Source organism: Drosophila innubila, chromosome X (genome assembly GCF_004354385.1).
Source record: "Drosophila innubila isolate TH190305 chromosome X, UK_Dinn_1.0, whole genome shotgun sequence".
Classification (NCBI taxonomy): domain Eukaryota; kingdom Metazoa; phylum Arthropoda; class Insecta; order Diptera; family Drosophilidae; genus Drosophila; species Drosophila innubila.
The window spans coordinates 32,977,120-33,002,746 of record NC_047626.1 but is presented as its reverse complement, the minus strand read 5'-3'; the positions used below and the strand labels follow the sequence as shown (position 1 = coordinate 33,002,746).

Below are 25,627 nucleotides of genomic sequence, written 5' to 3'. Positions count from 1 at the left end.
AAAGAAGATATATGATATAAGTTTTTTTTCAATAATTTTAAAAACTTGTAAATAGATATGAAAAAAAGCTAATTGGACAACGGAGATTTGTAATAGGCGTTACTGCAATTGTTAACATTGCAACCAGCCCTATAAATCAAGATTCCCGAAATTTGTGCAAACTTTTTTTGATTCGTATTCAAGTAAATCGAGTCAAGCTTCACATTAAATAAATATTTGAGGCGAATATTTAAAAGTATAGCAGAAATTAAAAAAAGGACAGATTTCCGGATAGGGGATGTTTCAGAAAAATTCAGGCAAATTTATTTTAAGAAGGGACAAATCTGTCCGGAAAAAGGATGATATGGCAGCACTGATGTTCATATGTATACATACATACGTATGTTCCCAGCAGAACTGGACTTCAAATAAATATTGAGGAAAAGTTGAGGAACATTCCCTGGTCATTGAGAAAACATCGATCCGTTTGTATGAAAATGATTGAGGAATTTAACATTGGGAGTTCCTAGGAACGAGGAATGAGGAAGCTTCCCTAAACATTTCTCAGCGTTTCTTTAACAAGAAACATTGGTGACTCCTCGTGGAACTCTGCCAAAAAATCCCCAGGCACTAAACTAAAAAAATAATTATTTCAAACGTATTGTTTTTCTTTTGAGTTTTTTTTTTTTGGTTTATTTTTTCTTTTAATTTACATTGTATTAAATTTTTGTTTTATTTATGGTGGTTCTAGTGGTGTTCGAACCGGGGCTCCAGAACTGAAAATTTCTGCTTGTCTGCCACACTCGGCGACTCTAACCATTAAGCCACGGGAGCTAAAATTTTTTGTTTAACAATAATGTACCTATTGGTTCCAGTTTTATGTTTCAAAAAGCGGCCAGTTGACGCCGCCAGAATTATTACAACACTAACAATGAAACGTCAAAAAAAAAGAGACAACAACATAAACGGAATGGAAAAATCAAGAACAGTGAATTTCAGTTCTGCTGGGTTCTCTGAAGCAATCGTTTTGTCGGGTTGTGATGTTTCCTACTCAACGTCACGCACTTAGTCTCCCTGAGGAGCGTAGTGCGATTGGGTAAGTCTAAATACAACGTTGATCGCACATGTGAGCACTGTTAGATATTCGTGTGTTGGATAACTTATATGTACGTATGTATGTATGTTTATACATATATGTCCATTTATTCGTATAGATAATACGAAAATAAAATGGCACACATGGTGGTTAAAGTTATCGAGCGTTGTGAAAATGCTACTAAAGATTCTCATCTAGGTAAGAGATATAATTGTCGTAACTAAATTTAAATACGAACATACATACAGGCACATAAATATGTACATATGGATTTGTGTACATACAGTGTACAGCCACAGTAGCACGGAGCAATGTGAACACAAATGCTGCGACATAAAATTTAAGAGGCACAAAAAATGTGTCACTTTCAATGTGAACACCAGTGTCATTCCGTGCTTCATATTGTTTGTGCCAGAGGCTGGCACAGATTTGACAGAAAATAGTTTGACAGCTGTTTTGGTGGAACCAGCTCAAATGAACCCTTTTTTCCTGTGCCAAGCATATCGGGCAAGTTGGTTCTTTTGAAGCACTGGCACGAATATTACCATGTTTATACAGTGCCTTATGGTGGGCTTACATAGGGGCACAATGCGGCATCATATTCTGCGCCAATTTCTGACAGCCCGTGACACTAGTCAAAGTGCTTACATTCACGTCACTTAAAATGTGCTTCACAGCGCTGTGCCAAGCTAAAATGACTGCCGTCAATGTGAACACTACTTGCCAATTTCACACAGCGCCACGGCTTCAAAAAGTTCACAAAAATTGAACATTGAACAAGTTCGTGCGCAGTAAGCAAGTTCCACATAAAGAATAAGAGCAAACAAGTGGTGCGCTTTTTCGTCCACCAAACAAAATTAATTTAATGCATATTTATCAAATTATGATTATTTCTGAGCATTCCACACAACTTCCCTGGCATTCCTTCATATTTGCTAGTCCAGTTAACATTGTCAATTAATATATATTCTTCCAACATTACTTTTGCTTCTCTATGGAATAAATTTCAAGATAACCGTAATTTAAAAACTATCAAATGTACACCAAATCCAGTTAAAAACACAAGAATTGCACAAAAAAAAAAAAAAAACAATTTGTCTTGCCATAAAATATGAGGCACGGAATGACATTGGTGTTCACATTGAAAGTGACACATTTTTTATGCCCCTTGAATTTTATGTCACATCATTTGTGTTCACATTGCTCCGTGTCACTGTGGCTGTCAAATATGACTCCGTGCCCCTATGTAAACCCACCATTAAGTTGCTTTAATTGAAAGCGAGTTACCTTAAACCGCCTTTATAAACACTTTTTTTATGCGCTTTAACGTTAACAGTGATTTAGCGAAGCTAGTTTTTTAAGCCCGTCGCTAATTTTTTGCGCCGCTTTAAATATACGTATAAACACTTATCGCTTTAAAAATGTACTAAAAAGCCAACTGTTTCTCAAATACAACTAATAAGTGCCATTGAATATGCAACGATATGCTAAATATTTAATTAGTACACAATAATAACAAAATAATATATGTCAGTGTTAGACACAAACTCAATCCCATTTTTACTTTTCGTTTGTGTGCGTAACAACAGACACAACTCTTGTAAAAACAAAATTAATTTTGTTTGTGATTTTTAAAACATCAACATCGATGATATTTTTTTTCAAGCGTGCATTTCATTTCAATGTGTCATTCATGAGCGTAATTTTAAAAGCGTCAATTCATTGCTCAATTTCGATTTCGATTTGGTTCAAGCAAATCTGAATCAGTTTCAGGAACGACCCTTTTTGCACACTGATTTGATTTTGATTTCGAGAATTTAAAAAATGGCGGCAAAACACAAATTGACAAATAAAAGTGTGAAATCTGTTTTTCTAAGACTTTTTATTAATAGTTTGGTTGCATAATAGTATAATTGGAATAAAACTGTATGTTTATAATGCTTAATCTGCAAACTTTACACATTAACATCTCTTTTTTATCTGCGTCTTTTTAAGCTATTTTTGTGAATTAGCTTCAATTCTTACAGCCCTTAGCTGTAAGATCCATCTGGGACATCTTTGGTAATTATTCTGCATTAAATATATAGTTATTAAATTATCCATTCCTAAAATGCAAGAAACTTTCACCATTCTCTAAATTAAAATCACCACAAAATGTAAGCAAACACCAAGTGTGGCCAAATAATGTTATCGAAATGCACGGTCTCACATATTATCGAAATGAAATCAAAACGAAATCAGCCTCAGAACTGATTTCGTGAAATCTCTTAAGATTACCACACTTTCAGTATTTTTTTTTTTTTTATTTACAACCCTACACATTTTGTATGGAACAGCTCATCGACGAAACCAAATCTGTAACGAAACCAAATCCGAATCTGTTTCAGGAATCCCACCATTATATATTTTTTAAATAAACTACACATAAATTAACGAATATCAATATAATCGCTGCGTTGCGACAAACTCATTTGACAAACTTTGCCTGCCACAGCGACAATAATTTCGCGAAAAAGAAATATATGAGCATATGAACGTACATATGGTACTCGATGTTTTTTTCTACAATATAACCATGCAAAATTTTATTTTGTATGAAAATTTCAAAGATTTTTTTTAAATAAACTAAATAAGTCCCCAATCAAATTTGTTAAAGTTAATTCATCACAAATTACCCCCTATTTCGGGTTATTATTTATTTTATTTTTTTTGAGATAAGACCGAAAATATAGACAATTACCATTGAAATTATTATTATTTGGAAGTATTTAAGCTTGGAATAGTTTAAATAATTTTTAAATATGATGTCGGAAAAAAGTACACAAAAGAAAATTACAAATTCCCAAATAAAAATATAAAATAATATAAATATTTAAAATAATAATCCTTATTTTTATTTTTATTTTATTTTTTATCATATATATTGTTTATTTATTTTTGTTCAGCCCACCAACAACTTGAGCAAAGTACTCACCACTAAAAAAAAGCTGTTTGCTGGGTCTAACCTCCATACAAAAAACACAGTGCCGAAACGCAAGATAAATTATTTAGCTTGAGTTTCGCTGGTGCGATACTTACCCAAGGCGGGTGATTTTCAACACTTTAGGCAACAGATGATATTAATCTGATGACTGTAAAAATATATGTTCAGAAAAATATCAGCTGTTTGTTGCCTACTCAAAATATAAGAAAGCTAACATAAAAAATGGCAAGTGCTTAATTTAAACGAAGGACAAAATAATTAGTTAAAGAAGTTAAAAAGTAGCACATTTTGTACGATTTGACTGCAAAACGCATTTCGGTGCAAGTTTGACCCAATATGCACGACTTCTGCCTTCCTTCACCTTTTCTTCCTACAGCATAGCGCAATATATCAACAAAACCACATTGAGGACGTTCAATACTGCCTCTTATTTGTTTCCATATCTAACAAGTGGGAAAGACTATAGTCGAGATCCCGGCCATAGGATACCCGTTACTTATTTCAATATATATAAAAGTATTTTATCGCAATTACTACCTACTAAAAACTACTGACTACTTTTAGGTGATTGTATTAAAATAATAATTTTATTATTAACTTTGGTTAGCTATAGCCCCAAATCCATCTTATTCAAATATATACGCAATTATACACCCATATTTGCCCTATATACCCTCTTTAAATCCTTCTATTACCTCTATTATTTCCCCAAATCCATCTTATTCAACTATATACGCCATAACGCACCTATATTTGCCCTTTATACCGTCTATAAATCTTCTATTACCTCTATTTACTCCCCAAATCCATCTTATTCAAATATATACGTCATTATACACCCATATTTGCGCTCTATATTCTTTATATAAATCCTACTATTATCTCTATTTACTCCCCAAATCAACCTTTTTAAATTTATACGCCATTATACACGTTCTATAATTCCTTCTATTACCTCTATTTACTCCCCAAATCAATCTTATTCAACAATATACGCCATTATAAACCCATATTTGCCCTATATACCTTCTATAAATCCTTCTATTACCTCTATTTACTCCCGTTATACTTGTCCGATCTTGCTACAGTTAAATGAGATCAAAGATAATATTAATATTTACTCTAAATTGTATTATCTTAAAAACTAAGGGTGTGGTGATTTTTCGCGATTTGTGGAGGCGGAATGGGGCGTGGCTTAAATTTGAAATAAACTTGATCTGCGTAGGGTCTATAGAAATTTGTTTGTCGGACAGACACACATGGCTATATCGACTCATCTGTTGATGCTGATCAACAATAAATTTACTTTATGGGGTCGGAGATGCCTCCTTCTCCCTGTTACATACATTCCATCGAACACAATGTACCCTTTTACTTATTTTTTAAGTAACGGGTATACAAAGCTTTCCATTTTATTTATCTTGAATTGTTGCGCTTTATAAAATGTAAACAAAGCACAGCTGACGCACCAATGTGACCACTCAATATATGGTTACTTTTTGGTTTCATTGGTCACACTAAATTTCCATGTATATCACTTTTTTTCGATCCTCACAAACTTTTGTGAGTACGTACCTTAAAGCACGAATATAGGTTAAAAAGACGGAGATACAATGACGCTGATAATGTGTGAATTTCAGCATAAGCATTAAAGACGAAAATTATTATTATATTTCTACTATTCTGGAAGCAAACTTATTTAAAATAGTCTTTGAAAAACAGTTTTCAAATTTTCATTTGCCAATATGTGTTTTCGCGCCTTTTTCTTAAATTCTCAAATCAGTATGCAGAAAGGGTTGTTCCTTGCACTCAATCAGATCGAAAAATGCACTTAAAGCTGCTTACTATATTATGCAGTGCAAAAACGGCAATTGGCAATTCGTCGAAAGTAAATTTTAATCGTTTAACTAATTTGAGTACTTAACTATATGCAAAGTACACTTTTTTCAGTAAATTTACGCTTTTTATTTTCGTGTTACCATATGGTAACGCTGGGAAGTACAGGGTACGGGTTTTGCCCACACATTTTAATCGCATTTCGCTACTGTTTTGTTCATTAAATATGATTGTTCCTATGGCAGCTATATGATATAGTAAGCCGATTTGAACTAAATTTGGTCAGGATGTATAAAACCAACTTAAATGCATATTCTGTGTTTGGTTGAGATATCGCAGAAAAATGTGCTGTGTTTATTGGACTTTATCGCAAATATTCATATAATGTTGTATATGAAACCTGTACCCTGTTATTCCCAGCATTACCATATGGTAATAGCCAAAAAAATGGTCCTTATCCTGACAAGGACGAACAAAAAGAATGTCTTTTTCGGATTCAGCGACCTCAAATTTATCAGTCCTGAAAGTTTCATGAAGAAACTCGAAAAAGAGTTGCTCAGGATGATTTGGGTAGCAGCTGCTCCCAAGGGCGTAGGTATGGGGGAAGAGGGGGGCACTTGCCCACCACTCTGGCTAACAAAATTTTAGCTTCCATCCATTCAGATTGGTATCACATCACATAAAATAACAAAATAAAATTGAAACTCTGGATCTTTAATTCATTGAAAGTGGTCAAGGTTGAATTCCAACAGTGGTACTGTACTATTCATGAAATCATTTAAAAGATACAGAAGTGTCGAGCTCTAATTTTTCACACCTACTTGCGGGTACACAAAAATTATCTTTATTATTTGTATATTTGGTACAACAAAATTAATTTAAAATATATTTAATGCCCTTTTGTTAAATTGAGTGGGATGTAAAATAGAGTGGATCAAGTTGCATGGAGTACAAAAATTAATTTTATTTCAAAAGCTCTATTTTTATTTTAGACCGATGGTTTAGAATTTTTCGTAGACTACGATTTTGACAACCGTTTTGTCGCCACTCTACTGTATAAACTTTTTTAAGGATCTTGTATGCTGAGTAACCAAGAAAGGCTAGACTCCGAAATAATTTTAACTTATATAAAGTTTGAAATGACTACAAAGACTAATTTAACTACAAAGTTATAGGCTATATCCACGACCAAAAGTGAAACCGTTAAAACATTTTTTATTCACTCGATCTGAATCTGTGCAAAAATTATAAAAAGCTGAAAATAAGAACATTTTTACTTTGCAATTATAATTCGCGCAAATTTTATTTTATTTATTTAGATGATTTTTTTTAAATTGAATGAAATGTATTTTGAAATAACTTATTAATTATATAAAACATACCTAAAATAACCCTGTAGTTCTGGAGGTACCGACATGGGTACTTACTAAACTGACCCTATGGTAAGCGAACGCCGAACCACCGAGTAAAAAAAAATATTCGCGGACGAAAGCGACAGAAAGCGCAAACGAAACGTAACGGCTTAGCATAACATTTTCTTTTGTTAACTTGCGAATAGGGCAGATGACCGAAATAATAACTTCGATTATGCTTTATGTCGCTGTTTGATTATGAATTTACAAAAACAATTATGATGCAAGTACCGTTTGTTTTTGTTTTGTTTGCTGCTCTTTCGCGATGATCGAGCGGTGCTGCGTTTGCCAGTTGACCAATTTTGTGAGAGCATTGCAGTTGAGAGGAGTGCAGCAAAAGTCAAGCGCAAAGAGAAAAGAAAAATATTATTAATTAAACATAAAAAAAGTGATTTATTCCTAAAATTGATTAACAACAAAGGTTCGACAATAACAAAAATCTGAAATTAACAACAAATACGTGTAGTGAAAAGCATAAAAGAAGACTTAGAGAGCTACAGAAACGAGGTAAGTATGAGTATTAAGCCCTTAATCAAATATGCATACATTAATATATTAACATACATATATTCAAAATACATGTATTTGTATTTAGCTGACCAAAAAGCGACGTAGGTCCTTGTTGAAGCAGCCACTATTAAAGGGAAAGTGAAGCAGCACGAATAAGGACAAACAGTGGCCAGAAAATTTCCTGTTCAGACCGTGAAGGATCTAAATCAGATGAATATGGAAATCAACGAAACAAACCGAGAGCTTTATGTTAGTATGGATATATTTAACATTTTTCCTTTAAGTCTAATTCCTATTTATTTTCTCAGATTGATGCAATTAAGATCCACGTAATGCCATGTGGGATTTTGAAGAACTTGAAAAATATAATGGCTAATACTGCTGTATCACCCATAACGTTAGCGGCGTTTGAAAACAGCAACAACAACAATGAATATCATAGGAATATTTAAATTAAGATACATTTTTTAAATTGTAAATAGTTTTATTTATTTGAATTATTGATCAAGAAAAAAAAATTGAATTTAAAATTTAAAAAAATATGGATTTCAAATTAAATCACTTTTAATCCTTTACTTCTGGGGACCTATTTCACCAACCCTAGCATGGGTACCTATGTAAGTACTCTTTCCATGGGTACTCATATCACCACCCTTTGCATGGGCACCTAAGTTAGTACTCTATCTATGGGTACTCATTTCACCACCGCTTCTAAGGGTACCCATTTTACTAGTTCACGGTAAACGATGTGGCAATTGACCCTATTTGCGGACATTTCATACAAAAAACGAAATGAATAAACGCATTGCTTAGGGTTGGCAAAATAAGTAGAGGAGGTTTCCTAGTAAGTAGTTATTTCACCAGCCACGAGCTAGTGTCCAGTACTGGAGGGAACATTTATATAACTCGGAAATTTTCAAACGGTTGTTTCAAAATTAATTCTTGTGAACACCTCTAGTGATTTGTGGTGATATTATAAAAAAAATTGTTTTTGGTCTCCCCCCTTCCCACAAAGCTGCCCACGCCCTTGGTTGTTCCATGCAAAATGTGTAGTCAAATAAAAAGAAATTACCGAAAATGTGGTTACATTAAAAGTTTTACGAAATCTGCTTTGAGGCCCGGGTGACAGATTATTTCATAGACAAAATTTGAGTGTCCGAATTATCGGGTTTTCCAAATTAAGAAGTGAACGAATTATTGTAATTGTACTGTAATCTATTTTTGCGTTGAAAAGGTTTATTCAAGATAAATATAAGAAGTGCTCCTCTTTTTACATTTTCATTCCACAAGCGAAGTGAGCAGGGGGCGGAGCCCCTCTAGTTTCATTATAAATATTCAATGCCAAAAAATCAAATTTAATTGATTTTTATTTTGAATGCTAATTAAAACATTTTCCACTAGCATCACTTTTTAATGCTTGTGTTGTGTCAATTTCATTAGCACTATTTTTTCAATGCTAGTAAAATTAAGTATACAGTGGAATATGCAAAAGAGCACATTAATTGAACCGACGATGATTGTAAACGTATTGTCTGGACTGATGAGTCTGAATTTAACCATTTTCAGTGGGATTGAAAGTAATATTGCTTGGCTTCACTAGTCAAGAAATGTGGTTATTTCGACAAAATTGTTACCTTTTCAACTAGGTGATAGAATAGTCAGCACAATGTCCCGAGCCCGATCCGATTGAAAATCTTTTGTCAAATGTTTAACAACGACTTGCTTAGTATGATTTAGACCCACCCGCCAAGGACGATCTTTAGAGCCGTGTACAAGTGGAGTGGAATCGAATTCCAAAACAAATATTTGAGAACATGGTAGAGAATATATCAAAATTTATAAATTAAGTCAACAAAACTTTTTTTCTATGTCGAAATAATTTAAATTATTTAATATCTTCAGTATTCACGAAAAGTGCAAAAGTGAGTACATGCGAGTTTTTTTGGTTTTTTATTTTCCACTCCTTGAAAATAACTATTATATTTTTGCTATTTACTAATATTTCTTACAAATAATATAATAAATATTTTTCATTCATCATTTTCATAATCATTTTTTGCCAGTTGCTTTTATAGTTTTGTTATTGTAGAAGCCGAAAGACAAAGTTTGTCAACTTGTACTCATTTTTGCTCCCCACTGTAGTTCATTAATACTAATTTTTTCAATTTTTCAAAAGTAATGGTAATGCTTTTAAACACAACTTTGTTTCGTGTGAGTCCTAACACCCCTCGGAATTAATTTCCTATAAAATATATATTTAAAAAAATCTGTTGACGGCAGTTCGCGCTAGTGACGAAAGCAGCACGAGGTGTATAATATACTTGAAAGCCCACAGTATCAAGCTGTGAAAAACAAAAAAGGTTTGTTTTTGTGACACTGCATTTGACGTTCTTCGTGTTCTGTGCCGCTGTGGCACTAAGATATGGTGCTCTGTGCCCAAATAGGAACCATGCATTACAAAATTTTACTTTGTTTTTCGTTCTCCTGATGCCAAAATATTTATTTAAAAATTAAAATATTTTAAGCTAAACTCATGATAGTTTTAATATGAAGGGTGCATAAATGGGTGAAGGACATCCAAATATTGTCTTATAAATGAAAAGTTAATCATAAATATTTATTGTCATGCATAAACCAAATTTTATTTAAAGTAAAACAACTATATTCTATTTTCAGATCTATCACAATGTGAATTGATGCAAATACCAGATGCAGTTTATCATCTAATGCGCAATACGGAACTACAGACATGCGATTTAAGCGGAAATGTGCTGAAGAAAGTCACTCCAAAGTTTGCGCTGAAATTTAGCGCTATTACAGGTGAGAATTTAAGATGAGAGCTGACCCAAACATATCTGAAAGAGGAAAGTACCGTGCTTTAAAAGCTTAAGTTCAAAGTATGATACCTTAAAATTGTGTAGTTTGTTTTTTGTCGCTATTAAAAGAGAACATGAATTTACAAACAAGATAAATTGGTCATCGATATGATACGAACAGTAAAATTCCACAAAAAAAAACCCTACACGAGGGAAAAGTCTAATTAATTCATATTTTTATTTAAAATTTTTATGTTAACCTGAATTTTGTTCTTCACAAAATGGGATATCAGAAATTTTGAGGCTAGAAATTGCTTTCGTCACTAGACTTTTACCTCGTGTAGGGGTTTTTTTTGTGGGATATCAGAAATTTTTGCAATTGCTTTTGCATTTGACATTGTAACTTTATCATTAACGCAGGCAGATAGTAAAATATATAAATTAAGTTATTGAATTTCTTTCATATTTAAAAAAATTATTTTTTTTTATTATTTTTATTTTTATTATAAAGAAAAAAACGATGAAAAAAAAAGTTTTTCATACTAAGACTTGGATTTCGCCCGATCAGTCCTATTACAGTTATATGATATAGTGGTTCGATTAGAAACAACTTTGGTCAGGATCTATAAGTCCAACTTAAATGCATATTCTATTAGTTTGGTTACGATATCTCGTAAAACAAAAAAGTTTTTAAGCTAAGACTTAATATTGGACCGATTGGTCATATGACAGCTTTATGATATAGGGGTCCGATTTAAACCAACTTTAGTTAGAATATATAAAACTTACTTTAATACATATTCTATCAATTTGGTTAAAATATTTCATTAAACAAAAAAGTTTTTCATACTAAAACCTAATTTTGACCCGATCGGTCCTATGACAGCTATATAATTTAGTGGTCCGATTTGAACCAATTTCAATCAGGATATTAAAAACCAAGTTAAATGCATATTGTATCAGTTAGGTTGAGATATCTCATAAAACCAAAAAGTTTTTCGTACTAGATCGTGATTTTCGACCGATAGAAAAATTTATATATTCAGTTAACAGGTAATATCTTCCAAACCCCTCAGCTAAAGTTTATGTTTCATATACCAAAAAACGCAAAACAAACGTATTACAACATACTCAAATTTAATAAAAATCGTTAGAGCCGTTTTGTCAGACATCGCCTAAATGTAAGCTAAAAACGTTATTTCACCTGTAAAATGTAACCTGAGGACTTAAGAAAAAAAGTTAAAAGGTACGCCCAAAAGCCCTCAAACACACCTTTCCAATGATATATAGAACATATCTGTAGCTTCTATGGTTTGGAAACTGTTCAACTTTAGCGGGATTTAGCGTTTTCCCGCTCAACTAGCGGCTTATTCAAAAAGTCGTAGAACAAGCATTTCTAGATTTTCGAAATAGAATAGATCCCCATCTAAACAAACTGACTTTTCATTTCATTTTGAGAAATCCACTAAAAATTTCAAATTTATTTATCTTTTGAACCAGTAAAGCGGCAATCATTGAAATTTTTCCCCTCCCACTTATACCCCCGTATCTCATGACCCAGGAGAACTAGAAAAAGTTTTAGTAAGCCATTTTGTAAGTTAGGACTAAACCTTTCGATCGGTATATAACTCGATCTGATCGGACAATCAAAACAAATTTTCCAACTTAGCTGTATATATTGTTAGTCGCCTTTCGCACCCTTCGTGCTGCTTTCATCACTAGCGCGAACTGCCGTCCGCAGTGATTTGGTGACAGAGTTTAAACGAGGGTGATTGAGCTGCTAAAATTAAACACTGCAGTGGTCGATCGAACGAGGTTAACTCTCCAGAAACGGTGAAAAAAATTGGTTTTGCTCGACCCTCAATCAAACATTTGTGAGGTAGCTGATCTTGGAATCCTAAATTTGTGTGTTATAGTGATTAGACAGACTACTTTTGGGACCTCTCTCCTACACTGGCATCAATTTGATACTAAATACATTACTATTATATTTTAGATTTAAATCTTTCACATAATCAACTTTCAAGGCTGCCAGATGAATTCGCTAATCTTTCTGCGTTAACGACTCTTAACATTTCTCACAATTCATTTATTGTTTTACCTCAAGTTGTCTTTAAGCTCCAAAAGCTTGCAACTTTGGATGTTCAACATAATGCCATTTTGGGTAAGTACAATTGAACGTCTTGTGGACAATTCCCCTAATCAGTTTTCTTAATCAAAAATTTTAGAAATCGATACTGAAGATGCAATTACCAGCGACTGCTTGGCTGTAGTAGATCTGCGTAACAATCCATTGAGCAGAAACTGTCGTCGCAAGTTGCAAGATTTCAAAACAAGTTTTCGCCTAGAAATTTCAGATGAGGTCGAAGATGATTGGTAGAGCTGGACAACTTTTAATAAATGCATCGATACTTTGCCATGTATTTTCTGTAATCTGCAATGTTGTTTATACATTTAATTTATTGTGTTTTTTTTTTACATAAACTGTATAATCAGTCATGATCCTGTTTTCACTTACATTTGCGTTTTTCATTTTTATCTATTATACAAAACGGAATATTTCTTTTAAATTTTGAATGCTACGCACACAAACCGAAAAAAGCCCATTGCATCCAATGTAAACGTGTCACTCAGTATTGAAGCTATCGTTATAAAAATTGGTACAGGGGTCTCTTTTGTTGTAGAACGTATGTGGGCGAAACTGATCGATTAACAATGATTCATACGTAGCAAGCGTTACAAAAGGCACAAAACCTATGTCAGTTTCACCAAAATCAGAATCCCAACGGGCTAATAAGTTTTTGTATGTAAAACTCTTTTTCTTTAGAAGATACTCCAACCTAACTTACAACATTTCGAGATTCCCTATTCTTAATATTGTATGCAGTCAAATTTGATCAAAATCAATCCACTAGCTCCCAAATAAAATATTAGTTTAAGTCGGCATTGATTTAATTTAGTTTCTGTATACTATATATAGTGTTAATTTGCCTTCTTTAAATTGCTTTTGTGAGTGATATTCCTCAACAAATAATTTCTAACTATCGAATAATTTACAGATGCAGCTATCTAAATTTATAATTTCCTAAAAAGCTTTAAGGCTGGTGGCGATGAATTGGTGCATTCGCACGATATGGCGCAAGTCCGATCATAATCGGATCAAAATAATTATTGGTGAATTTGCCAGTTTAGTTGATAGGACCTCACCACATTTGCCGACGTCACCTATTCGTAATTACATCTTGATCTGTCTTATCTTGAAGAAGGATGATGCCACATTGCGCACCAACTATTGTGACAAAAGTCTTCTATCGGTTGCATATAAGGTATTGTGTGAGGGACTGAAACCATTAGCTGAGACACTTATTTGGACCTTATTAGTTTCCGACCTGGTAAATCCACCATCGATCAGATTTTCACGCTACGCCAAATCACTAAGCAAATAACCTATAGAGAAGTCATCCCATACATCTGAAAGTGTCTCCGCCAAGAGGAAATTATAACAAGGTGAATGCTTCCCTCGACGCTGCCTCTTTTTCGGGGCCACGATTGCTCAGTACGAATGCAAACGTCGTCGTGATGTACTTTAATTAATAAAAATAAAAAATACATGCCATTGCTTTTTATTTTGATTTTTTTATTTCACAGCACACAAAACGAAAATGAGTTAACAGTATACAAAACCAAACAAATGCAAAATCGTGGCCCCGTAAGAGAGCGAAGCCACCACCTTGTTATAATTTCATCATGGATAAGGCGTTCACTGGGAAATATTTCGGTGGACGTGTTGTCTGAGGGAAATCATTTTTGGTTTCGATTCAGTTGGCTCGCAGAGCTCGTTGCTGGCACAGCAAGCGAAACACAAAACATGCGTGTTTTGAAATACCCTTTACCTATAAAAAAAAATTATTGTCTTTAATATTTTATAAAAAAAAACACCGTAAATCTAATAAATTTTTAAATGTAAATGATAAAAAAAATGCGATGTGTTGTTTTAATAATTTTAAATATTTATTTATGCTTGAAATTTCTTTATTATTTGTACCGGGTTTACATAAAAAATTTAAAGAGAAGCAACTTATAAGCAAAGAGATGTTGTCAATACTCTCAGCAGCCCATACATATGCAGACACTTATTGTAAGATGCACGCATACATAAAGATGAGCCTGCGCGCTCAAATGCATACCACGCTAGAACAAAATGACTCTCTCTCTCTTGTATGCTCATCAATTCTCTATTGGAGAGCATTATAAGAAAGGCTGGCGTACATCGGATGGGCACAATATTTGACAATAAATGTGTCCGTCTCCTTGGATACGCTGATAATATCGATGTAAAATCAGCTTTTGAAGCAATTCAAAAGGATTCGGCTGAAGTGGGTTAAGCAGTTGCTGACAGGAGCGATCCGGAAGGGAAGCTTTCTACTGATCACTGGCTAATCCTGGAGAAGGCGATTAACTAGGCCCTGCATGATGACATGTACCGGTCAGAGAATCCTTTTCTAGCCGTGTTTGATGGGATCAAATAGCACAAAGGAGCAAGGGTTGTGGCCTGTGCCAACGAGAAATCACTGCGGTTTCTAGGCTTTGGCCTGGTGCAATGTAGTCTTAACAGGCCAAGTTGCAGAGCGAACAACTACTGAGATAAGATCCACCTCCAATCATGGAGGACCGAATCATCCTTAGTATGGTCAAGCGCCAGAAGCAGGACTGTCACACCGAGGACTGGAAGATTAGGGGAAACGTCTAATTTTATGAGATTTTTTAAGCGGAAAATGTTAAGTTTTTATTTTACAACGATAATAAGCAGATGCTTATTATATATATGTGTAAGGAGTCGGAGATATTAATGATTAAAATTATTTTTTGCAGCTTTCAGTGCTCGGCAATGCATATTTATATATTAACACAATTATATTTTAATCTAATTGTATATTTGTATATACATAAATTATGCATCAACAGTTTCATTACTTGACATCGATATTACTATTACTTATTCTTACTCGGTACTCGAAAAAAAATGAGTACTATTTCGTACTGATTTTGTGCGCGCCTTGCATATAAACGTATACATGCTGTCTCGCTCGCACGTTCAATTTGCCATGCAAATGTAATTATTGAATTAAATGTAATTCCGAAGTATCTTCTCTATTTATGGGTCGTCGCTTTGAAATTTTCAGGGTCGGTTAATTGACTTACTTCGTACCTGATTGTTCAGTAAGGAGTGATATCTTAAAAATTGCGCCTGTAAATAATTTTGTGCGATTTGTGGGCGAAGGGAGCGTGGCATTCAAAATTGGAAACAAACTTGACCTGCGTATGGTATCCAGGAACCTACATAATCTAATAGTCCTTAAGATCGACGCGCTCAAACAGACGAACGGACGGACGGACAGACAGACGGACATGGCTCAATCGACACGGCTGTTGATCCTGATCAAGAATCTGTATACTTTGGGGGGTCTGCCACGCCCCCTTCTGCCTGTTACATACATTCTGCCAAACACATTATACCCTCCATTGCCCATTTTGAATGGGCAAAAGCTTAAAAAAAGGTAAAAAATAACAAAATTTTCTTTAAACTTTTATAAAAAGGCCCCAACAGCCCCATTAGCTGCAATCATTGAAATTTTTTTCCTCCCACTTACACCCCCGTATCACAGGGTAAGTTAGAAATAGTTTTAGTATGCCATTTTGTAAGTTAGAACTTTACCTTTCGGTCGGTATATAACTCGATCTGATCGGACAATCATGGCAAATTTTCCAAATTAGCTGTATATATTGCTAGACGCCTTTCGCACCCTTCGTGCTGCTTTCGTCACTAGCGCGAACTGCCATCCGCAGTGATTAGCTTTCAGAAAAAGTAAAGCTTTTGAATATCGGCTTTAGCATTTTCAAGTAATGATGACTAAAGTGAGCGCGCTTTTAAAAAAAACGGCAAGAAAAAAAGCCAAATTTTTTTTCGTCGTTTGGGACCCTTTATCTATCCAAAATTGGCTTTGGGTTAATTCAGAAGAATGAATAGTGAAAAAATTAAAAAAGGTTAAATAACTGATTTACAGACATTTTCATTAGCTTTCAGAAAAAGTAAAGCTTTTTAATATCGGTTGTGACTTTCTTAAGTAGTGAACACAATTGCAAGCTAACTTCTGAAAAATCCTTAAGAAATATACTAGATTTAACAAAATCTTTATTTATAAAGTCTTACAATGGAAAAATTTTTCAAGTAGTTTTTTCTTATCTGGATCACATATATGTCAGAAAAAGTTGGTTCGGTAAAAGATACAATCTTGTTATCACTTAGGGTAATGTTTGAAAAAAATTTAAAAAAATTTTGTTTTTTAGTAACCTGCATATATCAAAATGTTAAACTTTTTCATCATTTTTTTTCGGCTAAAGCTACTTGCCGTAGCACAATCTACATTTTGGTTTAACAATCGGATCGTTATATTCGATTACTGGGTTACCTGATAAAAAAAACCGTAAAAAAGAGCGGATTTTCGGGAAATATTACCCCAAACAGCCCCAATACGCCATTTTCGCGACTCGACTTGTTCATAAAACTTGTAACTTGTAATATTCCAAGAAACCTTGCTGAAGAAAGTTTACCAAAAAAATCAATACCTTGAAAGTTAGAGACCGAAGAAAAATGTCCTATTTTCTTAAAAGTGGCTAATTCAATAAAAAACTTAAATAAAAATGTTGTATGAAACCATGATTATAACTCAAACAATTTTGAAAGGCTATAGTCGAGATCCCAACCATAGGATACCCGTTACTTATTTAATATATATAAAAGTACTTTAAAGAAAATAGCCAAGTCTAGATGTCCAATTTTCAAGCACTTTTTCGGTCATTTGGGGCCGTATGTCGGCAATAACGCGACGAATGTTGGCTTTCAAGTCCCCTAACATTTGTGGTTTGATGGCGTAGACGAGCGACTTCACATATCCCCAAAGAAAATAATTCAATCACACGATCTTAGTGGCCAAAGGACAGGTCCATTCCGCGAAATTATGCGCTCATCAAATGTTTACTTCAATAAATCGATTGTGACGTGCGCTGTGTGACATGTAGCGCCGTCTTGCTGGAACCATATCTCATCCACATTCATACCATCCAATTCGGGAACAAAATAGTCGGTTATCATGGCTCTATACCGGTTTCCATTAACGGTAACTGACTCTCCAGCATCGTTTCGGAAAAAGTATGGCCCAATGACTCCACCAGCCCATAGAGCACACCAAACAGTCAGTTTTCGTGGATGTAATGGTGTCGCAAGGGTCTCATGTGGATTATCTTCACTCCAAATGCGGCAATTTTGCTTGTTTACGTAGCCATTCAACCAAAAATAAGCCTCATCACTGAACAAAATTTTGCGATGAAAATCAGCATCGAGATCAATCTCATTTTCAGCCCATCCACCAAATTCACGAAGCATTGCATGGTCTCGTGGCCTTAATTCTTGAACAAGCTGGATTTTGTAAGGTGGAAAGTCAAGATCTTTGCGCAAAATCTTCTATATAGTTGATGGACAATGCTCCAATTGCTGTGCATAGTGGCGAATCGATTCATTCGGGTCCTCTTCAATACTTTGCTCTACAGCGGCAATTGTTTCTTCGGTGCGCACTGTCTCTGACGTCTCTGATGGACGATTATGTCGACCATAAAATGGACGGAGCTCGCGGTAAACTTCGCGAGCTGAACCATTATTTTCGAAATAAATATGCACAATTAGTAAGCTAGTTCTTTTGTCAACCTGTTCATAAGAAAATGGCTAACCAAAGAGAACAAAAATGACATTAAAGTTGCCAGATTTAACAAAAAAGTGTCAGCTTTATCTCTACTCGAAAAACCAACCTCTAAAAAAAACACCCTTTAGACAAAGTTATTTACCATAAAAACTGTATTATCTTAAAAACTGCGGGTGTGGTGGTTTTTCGCGATTTACGGGGGCGGAAAGGGGCGTGGCTTAAATTTGAAAACAAACTTGATCTGCGTGGGGTCTATAGAAATCTATGTGCGACTCGGCTGTTGATGCTGATCAAGAAAATATATACTTTATAGGGTCGGAGATGCCTCCTTCTCCCTGTTACATACATTCCAACCAACACAATATACCCATTTACTTATTACTTAAGTAACAGGTATAAAAGTAATGATGCAGTTCGATTCCTAGGACCCGAAATAAGGGGAAACCGTTGTGTTTGGTCATTTCTTTTTTTTCGACTTGCACAGTGTTATTATTTACTAAAATTTCGTATTAGACTATGAACAATTTCTGGTCGTTCTAAGAACGAAATAACATCAAAAAGATAAAAAAAAGTTTTTTACTTAAAAGCTTGCAAGCAGTTCAAGCAGTCGACCGGCCGGCCGAGTCCCTTACGCAAGCTTTTGCCCTGGTGGTCCGAAATAATTAGCCTAATTCTATTACATAGAAGCCGACTTTCCGAAATCTCAGAAGAACAGACTGGATACACTTTTCTTAGTGTTTTAGGGAGTCTCTACCAGATTACACTGTGAGACGAGTGAAAGTTTCAAAGTGTTAAAGAAGAAATGTAGGAAGGCTAAGAGGGATTCATGGGCTGCTTTCTGTGAAGATCTGACCAGTACCACAGAAGCGTCCAGACTTCGACGAATACTGGCAAAAGATCCTAATGTGACCTTTAAAGCAAATTCGTGATAAGCAGTCAGGAGTCTCCTATCGACGGAGAGACCGGGGAGAAAGTGACCTTGGAGAATTTTACTTTTATTGATGATATTGTCGGCTATCCCGGTTATCAAGTCATTTCACCCCTAAAAATCTGCAGGACTGGATGACATCAGACCAGCCACGCTGCAAGCCGCTTGCCATGGTTCCTGTGGATTTTCAGGGGATGCCTCTTAGTGGGCTATATCTATACAAGCTGGAGATAAGTAAGACTGCATTTATCCCAAAGGGGAGGAGGATTAACCATTACTTGCCAAAAAATTACGGACCCATAAGTCTATCATAGTTTTTCCTGAAAACGCTCGAACGACTCTTGCATTTATACCTTAGCTAAAAGCTTACACCTTAAGCAATTAGTTTATCTCTACACGCCTATCTTAAGGGTATATCTGTTAAGACTGTCCTGCACGAGGCAGTATGAAGCATTGAAGGAACACCGCAAAGAAAAGAGTTTCCGTTGGCGGCTTTCCTCGACATAGGAGAGCGTTCAAGGAGCCCAGCTCAGACTATCAAAATAAGCAAAGTACCTTAGAGTAGTCCTCTGATTAAAACTGAAACTCAGAGAGGATGAAACTACAGGTATTATTTATATGCAAAAGGACCTTTGAGAAGAGATGGGGACTATTACTGACCTCATGCACTGGATTTACGCGGCAGTCGTCAGCCTATTCCACGACAGCAAATTTGGCACACTCGACGCTATTTTCATAGGCTATTTCACTTTAACCAGCTGTTTTGTTCAATAAATTAGCTGGCATAAGATATGCGCGAACTATAATTGCAAAATAAAAATGAAAAGGTTCTTATTTTCAGCTTTTTATAATTTTTTCACATAAATCGAGCTGCTCATTTATTTCGGGTGAATAGAAAATGTTTTAACAGTTTCATACTGAATCTTGAGCCAATCGACATCACCCTAAGGCATATGGCAGCTAAAATTACAGTCATCCTACGTTTACTGAACCTTCTTAAACTGCTTCAGGTGCTTCACGACACAGAACTTCTAAGGACCATGAAAACGAAGTTAGACAGACTTTGGTCAGCGGCACAAGGCTGCCAAATCTCTAAAGCACTTTGGCCTAGATACAACCACTAAGCAAATATCCCATAGAGAACTTATTCTATACAATTCTATACTAAAGGGCCGCACAAAACGCCAAACACAGAGTCCACTGGTGAAATTTATTATAAACCTGAAGAAAAAGGACCGACCGTGCTTAGTGATACAACCCAACATGTATAAATGTATACATATATAAACTTTTCTTTTGTATAAACGTTTTGAAAGTCAACAAAGTATATTTAATTATAAAATCCGTACTCAAATCAAGTACGATCAATGTCAGAATTGCGCCTATCCCGACAATTCTTGATTCAAGTACAAAATTCTAATATCAAGTATTTTTTATTTAATCCCAAAATACTTGATTCTAGACTTTTTTAAGTACTTTTGGGATAAGTTCAAGAACATTTTGTACTTATTCCAAGCGCGTTTCAGACTGTATTTATTTTTTTTAATACTTATATTGAGAATTTGCATATTCAAAATATATATAAAATTAAATTTGAGCATTATTTTAAATATTTAATATATATAGCTAAAACAAAATTATATTTTTTATTTCTGAACTAATTTTGTATTTGCAATAAATTGTAAAAATAATTATGTCAAATATATTGATTTTTTTAATACTTAGTTTCGTTAACCTTGTTTTTTTTTTTGTTCTTTTCACTTTGTTTTTTACTGCAATTTTTTATGTGTTTGCTTTATTTCTTTTTTTTTCTATGTTTTTTTTTATACCCTGTGCCCAATAAAAAAGGGCCAAAAAAGGGTATTATGTGTTTGGCAGAATGTATGTAACAGAAAAAAGGGGTGTGGCAGAAGATATCTCAACCAATCTGACACAATATACATCTGGGCTGGTATTATACATCCTGACCAAATTTAGTTTAAATCGGTCCACTATATCACATAGCTGCGAAAATCTGCAGGACTGGGCGAAAATCAAATTTTAGTATGAAAAACTTATTTGATTTATAAGATATTGTAACATAACTGATAAAAATATGGATTTTAGTTGGTGTTTTATATCCTGACCAAGTTTGGTATAGATCGGTTTCCTATATCATATTGCTGTCATAGGAACAATTGGTCGAAAACCAGCTTTTAGTGCAGAGTACCTGGCCACAGGGTATCCTACTGTCGAGCATTATACAAGGGTATAATGTTTTTTATTTATTTTATTTGTTTGTTTATTGTTTGTTCTATTTTGATTTTATTATTTGGGCGTTGACTTACATAGTATGTACATTTAAGTGGTCCAAACGACCGAGGGGCGCAGTCGCATAACGGACGACACGCTCGCGGCGGACAGAAATTAGATGGAAAAGAAGAAAAAAGAAAAAAAAAATCGGCACTTCAGTCAGAACGCATTACTTTTAATGTGACTTCTGATATTGAAATTGTTGCTGTCAAAGTAACTTTTTCAACTCGATCAATTTATATCACCTTCTCTTATATCCCTCCAAAATCTTCTCCGGCAGTTTACTTGAAGCATTTTGCCTGTATTAAATAAATTAACCTTCAAGTCAAAGATAACGACTTATTTATTGTGCTGGGTGATTTGAAATTGCCTAAAATTGCTTGGTCATTTTTCAGTAGCACAAATTACCTTGTTTCCTTAAACCAAGATAATTTTTTAGATAACTTGCTTGATCTCTCATTGTTTCAAAATACTGCCGTCTCTAGGGCACCACCATTAAGTATCCCTGAAGGTTTACATAATCGTACTATAGAAATTTCTATCTCAATTTCTAAACCTATTAGTCCACCTCTATTATGTTAGCAATCACCTCGTCGTTGTTTTAGCAAGGGAAATTTTTCATTGCTTAATGAACTAATCCTTGCTACCGACTGGTGCTTTTTAAAAAAGCGACTGACATCGATATTGCCCTTAGTTCTTTCTATGAGACCCTAAATGCATTCTTAGATGGTAGCATTCCAAATTATGTTCCACCGTCTGGTTCTATAAAGCCTCCTTGGTTTACACCTAGACTTTCTTATTTAAAGAATATTAAATCTAAATATTTTAAAAAATATAAGAAGTCTGGTTTGAGTCTTGACTGGTCTAAGTACACAGTAGCCAAGTCGGACTTCGCCAATTTAAACTCGCCATGCTACGAGAACTATATAACTCGATGCAAAAGACAGTTTTCCCGTGACCCTATTCAATTTTACAAATTTGTTAACTTGAATCGTAAATCCCCCAGTTTACCTTCCTCTTTTTTTCATGGGATAGATAATGCCAGCCACGACTCTGCAGCCGCTGAACTATTTGCTAACTTTTTTCAATCCACCTACTCTCCAATCTCTACTTCCAACTCATCTTATCCTTATTCTATTTTTCAATCAAACACTATGTTTTTTCCCTCTATTTCTTATGACACTATAATCTCTTCTTTTTGCTCTTTAAAATCTTCTTTCATTCCTGGGCCAGACAACATTCCTAGTTGTCTCCTTAAGGAATGCCGTTCTTCTTTAGCTGCTCCGTTGCATAAGCTTTTTAATCTATCCCTTGAATCTTCAATCTTTCCATATCTTTGGAAAGAATCTTATATCATTCCCCTCCATAAAAAAGGTGGTTAGTCGGATATTTCGAACTACAGAGGCATTGCAAAGCTATCAGCCATTCCTAAATTATTTAAAAAAAATCCTTGTTTCTTCTTTGCAGCATCTCTGTAAATCGATCATTTCCCCTGCACAACACGGCTCTATTAAGAGTCGGTCTACTACGACCAACTTGCTTGAATTTACCTCCCTGGTAAATGATGCATTTTCAGAGAAAAAGCAAGCTGATGTCATATACACTGACTTCAGTAAAGCCTTTGACTCTGTGAACCATGACCTCTTACTTTACAAACTTAATTGCATAGGTTTCCCTCCCGCCTTTGTACGTTGGGTTTCCACCTACGTAAAAGGTAGGACCTAAAAAGTGCTTCTTAGGTCAACCATTTCGAGTTCGGTTCACGTCACTTCTGGTGTACCTCAAGGTAGTCACTTGGGGCCTTTATTTTTTACTCTGTTCATTAACGATCTACTTACTATTCTGTCCCATTCATATATTTGAATGTATGCGGATGATGTAAAGCTTATCTTTTCATACACTGACCCCTTCATCATAATCGTCTGAAAGACGATTTGACCGCTATGCAACTATGGTGCTCGGCCAATAAGTTGTATCTCAATTGTTCAAAGAGTATGTTCATGACATTTAGTCGTACTAGGCTATTTTTAGGTTCTTATACGATTGACAACACCCCTTTGCAAAGTATAAAATCTGTTAAGGATCTTTTAGTTTTATTTGATTGCAAATTATGCTTCAATTTGCACATCTCCACTATAGTTAATGACGCCAAAGGAGTACTTGGTTTTATAAAACGTTGGTCGAAAGAATTTAATAATACTTTCACCACTAAGCTCCATTACGTCTCTTTAGTTCGTCCCATCCTGGAATACATTTGGAGCCCGCAGTATCAAGTAAACCAGAATCGAATTGAATCAGTTCAAAAGCAATTCTTGCTGTTCGCCTTACGTGGTTTTAACTCTGACCCCAACCTTCGTTTACCACCGTACTCCCATAGGCTTCGTTTTCTTAATCTTCCGTCCTTAATTAATCGTAGGAAAACTCTTGGTGTTGTTTTTCTTCACAAATTGATTATTGGCAATATCGATTCTAGTTCCCTTCTGGCCCGCTTCACCTTTTCGGTCCCCCGCAGGTCTACTAGGAATTACAAGCCTTTATTTTTATCTACATGCACAACTTATTACGCTTCACACAGTTCGTTCTTTCACGTTTTCTCCTCAGAACTCTCTCTCCCTCTCCCTTTCCTAAAAGCCGCACATTTCCAATACCTATCGTTAAATCCCTGACCATACTAATACTAATAACTTGTTATGTTACCTAATAATAGTCTTACATTCATTCTATTACTATTAACAACACTAATCTTTATTGATCAGATTGGGTTTTTTCTGGGTTTTCCACAATCCTTGCAACAAATGTTGGATCATTTATAATTTTTGCTTACCCCAGATCTAACTTTAGTTCTTTTCTTTACAGTTCATAATTTATATATAATTTTATTTGTATTTGTAATCATTAACTTAATTTTTATACTTGGTAGTTTTTTCTTTGCCGCCTGCTATTGGTCGTGCATAAATAAATAAATAAAAAAAAATAAATGGCTTAATAAATTAGTTGTATTACCACAAGTTATTTTCCGACCGTACAGTTGCAAACTGCTTAATTTGAGTTTTTACATTTCTTGAAATGTTTCCACGCGACAGAAGCATCCTTTTTTTATCTTGGGGGATCCTCTAAAAGTTCGTCATCAGATATTTCCACTTCTTCTTCGGCATTGTAGTCCCAAATCTTTTTTTTATTTTTTCGACGCTAAAATTACAAATAGAAAACACATTGCATTTATGAGCACACAGACATTCATATTTAACCCTTTTTAAAAACTAATTACTTTGCAGATATCTATCAATTATTTTTCGCACGCTTCACAATCTCTCAACACCACAACCAAACTAATGTTCTTAACTTTTTGACCAATGAATTGACGCTTTTAAAATCACGCTTATCATCATCAAATGATGAATTTTAAAATGCAAGCTTACAAAAAAATCATCCATGTCGATGTTTTAAAAATCATCGATGATTTCAAAAATTTCGAAGAATCCATTTTTAAGTCGATTTTTCTCCAGCTCTAATTGAGATCTATTCACAGAACGAACTGTATGGGATCTATTCACTGAACAAACTAATCGTTATTAATAGTGAACAATTTCTGTTTAAAATAACAAAGCACTTTGGGTTTTCACTGTTTTTTTTTTTGGCACAAAGTCAATTTTTTATTTATGTAGTTAAATAATTTAGAATATATTTAATCTTAAGTTTTTACACAGCTGGGGTGGTGGATAAAAAAATATTAAGCTTTAGCACTTGGAGAAGAATAGAAGAGGAACCATATCACCACATCAACCAACAACATAAATGCAGAAAATTTAAACATCAGTTTATTTTATAAAATGTTATGTGTCAAATATATTGTATTTAATAAAATAAAGCTTAAAATCACTTTTTTTTGTTAATTGGCAGGTATATGAAAAAGTGCCGTTTCCAAAAAAATAAATAATAATAAAATAACACCGTCTCAGAATATCTTGAACAACTTACGAGTTATAAATTAATTTCATAAGACTGCTTAATATCCCCA

General features: G+C 34.4%; 1 protein-coding gene and 1 long non-coding RNA gene across 3 annotated transcripts in view; one reads left to right on the top strand and one right to left on the bottom strand.

Annotated features, from left to right (window-relative positions):
• Positions 1-13,149, top strand: part of LOC117793679 (leucine-rich repeat-containing protein 20) — an 18,315-nt gene extending 5,166 nt beyond the window's left edge. The window contains exons 1-4 of one of the 2 annotated variants that reach the window (XM_034634065.1): positions 1,180-1,273; positions 10,493-10,636; positions 12,629-12,796; positions 12,861-13,012. In XM_034634065.1, coding sequence (XP_034489956.1) covers positions 1,210-1,273; positions 10,493-10,636; positions 12,629-12,796; positions 12,861-13,012 — 528 coding nt within the window. In that variant the 5' untranslated portion in view covers positions 1,180-1,209. Of the gene's footprint in view, positions 1-1,179; positions 1,274-10,492; positions 10,637-12,628; positions 12,797-12,860 lie in introns of those variants that run through there. The other variant, XM_034634064.1, reaches the window with a different exon arrangement.
• LOC117793680 lies at positions 10,588-25,627 on the bottom strand. The gene is made up of 3 exons (XR_004618299.1): positions 25,588-25,627; positions 24,613-24,798; positions 10,588-10,671 (listed from the first exon to the last, which is right to left on the bottom strand). It is a non-coding gene; the product is annotated as an uncharacterized LOC117793680 (long non-coding RNA).